Here is a 5,732-nt window from a genome sequence, read left to right as displayed (position 1 = left end):
ACCCTAATTAACACTAAAACTAATCATAACTAATATTAAAAAATTAACTTACATATATTGGATGATGTAAAAATTCAATAATGTGTTCTTCATATTTAGTGAGATTACGTGCTACCGTTTCTCTTCCTTCAACTTTTGTCTTCTATGGTGAGGAGTAAAATTTTCTTTATATCTGAGTTAAACTAAGTCATGGTGAAAAAGGTGAAGGTAAAAGTGAAAGTGGGTAAAAAAACCATAGGCATGGATCATCTTTGCTTTGTTAGTGAGTCGTAGAAAAGATAGAAAAGGAGAGTGCAACACCACTAAATCCTAACCTAACACACATGCATGCTCGACACGTGTCCAGACAGCAGACAATTTGCCTCCAGCATCTGACAACGCGCCCCCACCACCTTCCTCATGCGTTTATGAAAAAACCCTTCACTACAAGAGACACGCCGAATAGCGGCAGCTTTTTTAGAAAACCGCCGCAAAACAGTATACCAGCGGTTCCACAAGCATTGCGGTTTAGGGCATGGAGATTTAATTTTGCAATGGTTTACAGAACTGTTGGCATAACAGCTGATCAAATAATTGATTTGCGGCGGTTGCAGAACCACCGCAATTTTGGTCCGTGAATTTAAAAAAAATCTGCGGCGGTTTTAAACCTTTTGATTTGGAGAATAAAAAGCACATGCAATGTTTGATGAAAAATAAAGAAAGTATTATAAGAATCTTGAGGCATAATAGCATAAGATAGATACAAACAAATGAGCGATATCGTTTGAAAGAGGGCTGCGCAGTGAAGATTATTGGGTACAAAAACCGAGCAAAACCAATTTCAAATTGCATAAAAAGAAGGGTAAAAAACTCAAATGAGCCAAGGGCTCATCAAAATTACCCATATCCGCCAAATCAAAAATTGAGACAATATTCCACCAGAACGTATTTTTATGTAATTCGAAACAATAGGTTTCGAACTAGATATGTATGTAATTCGAATTGATTGAATTCGAATTACTCCAACTCACTAAACCCACGTAATTCGAGTCAACTTAACTCGAATTATGAGAGAGAAGTTCGAATCCTATTAATTCGAATTACTAGGAGAAGGAGTAGGGAGAGAAGTTCGAATCTTATTGATTCGAATTATGTGATTTTGGCTACTCTAAGTAATTTGAATTGATTCGTTTCGAATTACATTGAACTTGCCTATATAAGGGGTTCGAACCAAGTTCATTCGAATCACTTTGTCATTCTCATACCCCACCAAATCCCAGAGAAAACGACCAACATTTGGGCCGAGATTCACCGGATTGGCATATTCAGGCGATGGGAGACGATCCGGGGAGGCTTTACCGTCTGGATGGAGTTGCTCATATCGCCGGGGTGATCAACGACGAGGTTAGTGGTCTATGATGTTGCGCTGTTCATAGTGTTTTATGTTATGAAAGTGGTTTTATGATAGTGGTTTATGTTATAGCGGGTTTATGGCAGTGGTTTTATGAAAGTGGTTTTATGTTAGTGGTTTATGTTATAGTGGGTTTATGGTAGTGGTTTTTGTTAACGGTTTAGGATGGTGGTTTATGTTGTTGTTAGTGGTTTAGGATAGTGGTTTAGTGTAGTGGTTTAGTAAAGTGGTGTGGGCCAGTGGTTTTTGTTAATGGTTTTTGATAGTGGGTTATGTTAGTGCTAGCGGTTTATGATAGTGGTATAGGCAAGCGGTTTTTGTCAGTGGTTTTTGTCACCGGTTTTTGTCACCGGTTTTTGTCACTGGTTTTTGTCACCGGTTTTTGTTTTACCCGTTTTTGAGGTCGGTTTTTTTTAATGGTTTTGGATAGTGGTTTTAGCGTATGTTAGCGGTTTGGGGAAGTGATTTTTGTTCTTTGTGATATGAGTTGCATATGTCAGTGGTTTCTGAAAATGTTCTAATTATGCGGTTAATCTTCTGTCCAGCCTCAGCGTTGCATATCCAGCGTTAGGCAGCAGCAGGGGATGTGGCTTGATGAGAGGTACGTTCCGTATCTTCAGATGGCCGGCTTGTACCATCTAGCGAGGTTGAACGACAGATGGTTCCGACTAGACGAGCCTTTAGTCAGTGCATTCATCGAGAGATGGCGTCCAGAGACGCATACCTTCCACATGCCGTTTGGAGAGTGCACCATCACCCTTCAGGACGTCGCATACCAGCTGGGGTTGCCGGTGGACGGTCATTACGTTAGTGGTTGCCTGACAGACTTCCACCTATACATTGAGGGTGGTAGGCCAGCTTGGACGTGGTTCCATGAGTTGCTTGGTGTCCTGCCTCCTGAAAACTAAGTTCAAAAATTCGCAGTCAACTGTACATGGTTTCAGGAGACATTTGGAGAGTGTCCCGCAGGGGCCGACGAGGAGACAGTTAGGCGCTTTGCCCGTGCCTATATCATGATGTTGTTGGGGACGCAGCTGTTTGCCGACAAGTCCGGCAATCGTATACACATCAGATGGCTACCCTTTGTTGCTAGACTCGATGAGATGGGTGGCTACAGTTGGGGGTCGGCGGCGCTCGCATGGTTGTACCGATGCATGTGCAGAGTCGCTAACAGACATGTTGTGAAGTTAGCTGGGCCGCTACAGTTACTGCAGTCTTGGATCTTTTGGAGGTTTCCTTCCTTTAGGCCCTCCCGGTATGATGCGTTTAGCTGGCCCCTTGCCTCGAGGTACGTTTAGTTTTTTGTATTACGTATCGTTATGGTATTCACTTTAGTATGACTCACGAATGCATTATAAACCTTTACTTATTTCGCAGGTGGTCTGGTTACAATCCTGGGATTAGCAACAAGGGGCCTAGGGTTCAGATGGCTCGCCTGAAGCTCGACCTGTTACAGCCTCGGGATGTAAGTACCATCAGCCGTATGTGTAGCTAGTCAGTCTTTAAGTTTTTAAAGTTTAAGAGTGACTTTTAATAGAATGTTTATGGTGTTTACAGTTCATATGGATGCCCTATAGCGCACTCGACGTCATCCAGATTGTCCATCCGGAGGTATTGGAGCCTCGGCATACGATGTTATGGCGGTGTGTGACGTCCTTGATATATTTTGCGGTTGTTGAGTGGCATCAGGTTGATAGAGTGCTACCGCAGTTTGGCGGCGTACAGCCCCCACCGCGTCCCGCCCTGAACATAGACTTCTTGATGTCGAAGGACGGGAGAGGAGGTGACTGTTGGTTCCCGGCGCAGCTAGCTGATTGGCATCTTCACTGGCAGGAGCGTGCGGATCACATTTTACAGTTCGACGTTGTGGCCGACCCCGGCCCCTCGCATGAGTTCTTGACATGGTGGCATCAGCATGGAAAGAGATTCCTGTCGCCAGAGATGTACTTGGGCGATCCACGAGGTCTTCCTATTCCGGGTGAGGCGACTCAGAGGGGTCCAGGCCGAGTTCCTGAGATGGACCTAGTCCACGATGTTCCTGACAGACGTCATGTTGAGAGGCGAGCTCGAGTCGGCACACGTCGTAGCCAGCGAGAGCATGCCTGGCTCGATGATGGCATGGATGAGGTTGAGGACGCAGGTAGGGGTCGAGGGAGACGACGTGGTGGTGGACGTAGGAGGAGGGGAGTTGATGCTAGAGATGATATCCACCACCCTGTGAGAGATGCAGCTGGACGAGGTGAGGCTGTCGGGGTTGACAGGCCCCAGCAGGGGGGGCATGATGGTGAGTGGTATGGATCTGGTATGGGAGATCCGTCGACGCACACTGACGCTGGGCCTGGATGTGGACCACTTGGAGATTATTTCGTTGGTGTCCCCGGTGATGATCAGGCACTTCAGGACAGTACTCCATGGGTCAGTCCGAACTCTATGTTTCCAGACTTCATTGCTAGTGACGGTTTAGTGGCGGAGTTCGGTAGACCACATTTCCTTGAGGATATCCGTACCATCATGCAGGAGGATGATGCTTCACGAGGGTGGCATCAGACGACAGGGACACAGGCACCTTTAGATGTAGATCTGAACGAGCCTGCCACGGTGCCTCCTGTGCAGACTTTTGCCTTGGGTGGGACGCCGACATCCGCACATACTCTGGGGTCACACTCAGTTGCCGGCCCGTCGTCATCCAGACCAGTACATGTTCCCCCTAGGCCGCCTACAGCGGATGTTTCGGAGGACGATTCCGACTCGATTGAGGATGAGGAGCCACTGATCCGGAGAGGTCATAGGACACGGGTTCCGCGCCGTTGTTTCACTGGTTCACACCTATTCCGATGATTCTGGGTTCTACGTGTATTTGTTCTTGCCATGTAGTCAGCTTGTGTATTTTTACTTGGCTATTAATGTTATGTATGGCTTCCTTTATGTATTTGTGCACCCGGCAGTTACTTTCATGTTATTTAGTGTTTTATCAGACACCTAGAGATAAGGTGTAGTTTGGTTATGTAACGTAAAGCCATAATAAGAACCACAATTGAAAGATATGTATCGTACGAAAAAAAACTTTTTGTAAATGTAGAATAAATTACTTAGTTTCACGAAGTTCATTGGTTGCTAAGTTAAATAACATACATGTGCTGATGGTAATAGAAATAAAAACATACGGACAAACATTACTAATCATTGGTTGATCCGTTAAATAACATACATGTGATGATGGTAAATAGAAACAAAAACATTCAAACTAACATTCCTAGTTATTACCCTCCGTGACTGTGGGTCGTCCGGCCTGCGGACAACTTCGCCAAGTATGTCCTGGTTGCCTGCAGAGGCCACATCTCTTTGGGCGGTTCGGATCTGCATCATCCATGTTGGTTCGTATACGAGTAGACCTCGGCCGACCCTCCCTCGCACGCCTCATGTTCGGATCCGGTATAACGGTGGGCCCGGCATATGGGGGCCAGAATCCCTCCGGAATGGGAGGTGTGAATCCCATCTGATAGACACCGAAAATAGAACTCATGCGATAAACTTCGTGGACGTAAGGCTGCCAAGTTAGTCGTGAGTACACACAGCATGCCAGTGCGTGAGGACACAGGTAATGAAGTGCCTGGAAGTATCCACAATCACAAGTCTGAGACCCTAGTGAGACCCTGTACGTACCAAGAGAGAACGAACCTGTAGGAGTCGTTTCAGCCACGGTGTACTCCGAGTTATCCCTGTCATAAACAGTCACCGTGAAGCACCTGGCCGTCTTCAGGTTTGCCTCGATACACTTGACCAGGTACTGGCTAAATTGTTGTCCGGTAGCCATCTGAGCCTGGGCCTCCAAACCCTTACGGACAAATAGTTCCGCAAGCCTTCCATATGTGGCCTTGACCAGCGAGCACACGGGGAGGTTCCTTACCCCCTTCAGGATAGAATTCACACACTTAGAAATATTGGTCGTCATGTGCCCGAATCTCCGACCCTCATCACAGTACTGTGTCCACAAGGAGTACTCAATTCGGTTCGCCCAGTCACACATTGCCGGGTTCTCGGACCGCATAATGTCGAACCAGTAATCAAACTCTACCTCCGTCTTCGCATATGCGGCGTTCACAAGAAGCCTGCGGGCATCTTTGCCCTTGAAGGTAAGGGCAAAATTCGCTGCAACGTGTCGAATGCAGAATGCCCGGTATGCAGCTGGGGGTAGCCATCCCCCATCGGGCGCCTCAAGTGCTGCCTTGATGCCGTTATGCCTATCTGAAATAACCAACAATCCCGGCTGAGGTGTCACGTGCTGACGGAGGTGGGTGAGAAAGAAGGACCAAGACTCAGCATTCTCACCCTCAACCAGTGC

The 5,732-nt window shown here is 46.8% G+C and overlaps 1 protein-coding gene across 1 annotated transcript; it reads left to right on the top strand.

Moving 5' to 3' along the window:
• LOC107647378 (serine/threonine-protein phosphatase 7 long form homolog) lies at positions 1,312-4,228 on the top strand. The gene is made up of 5 exons (XM_016351456.1): positions 1,312-1,383; positions 1,936-2,196; positions 2,425-2,678; positions 2,768-2,855; positions 2,948-4,228. Exons 1-5 carry the CDS (start codon positions 1,312-1,314, stop codon positions 4,226-4,228), a joined length of 1,956 nt encoding a protein of 651 aa, XP_016206942.1.

The sequence above is a fragment of the Arachis ipaensis genome, chromosome B06, assembly GCF_000816755.2.
Source record: "Arachis ipaensis cultivar K30076 chromosome B06, Araip1.1, whole genome shotgun sequence".
Taxonomy (NCBI): domain Eukaryota; kingdom Viridiplantae; phylum Streptophyta; class Magnoliopsida; order Fabales; family Fabaceae; genus Arachis; species Arachis ipaensis.
Note: the sequence above shows the minus strand (reverse complement) of the source record. Positions and strands in the feature narration are given on the sequence as shown.

Coding starts and splice junctions, on each gene's coding strand:
- LOC107647378 (XM_016351456.1), top strand. CDS start 1,312: ATGGGAGACGATCCGGGGAGGCTTTACCGTCTGGATGGAGTTGCTCAT. Junction 2,197..2,424: donor TGCCGGTGGACGGTCATTAC/GTTAGTGGTTGC, acceptor TTGGGGACGCAG/CTGTTTGCCGACAAGTCCGG. Junction 2,679..2,767: donor AGCTGGCCCCTTGCCTCGAG/GTACGTTTAGTT, acceptor CTTATTTCGCAG/GTGGTCTGGTTACAATCCTG.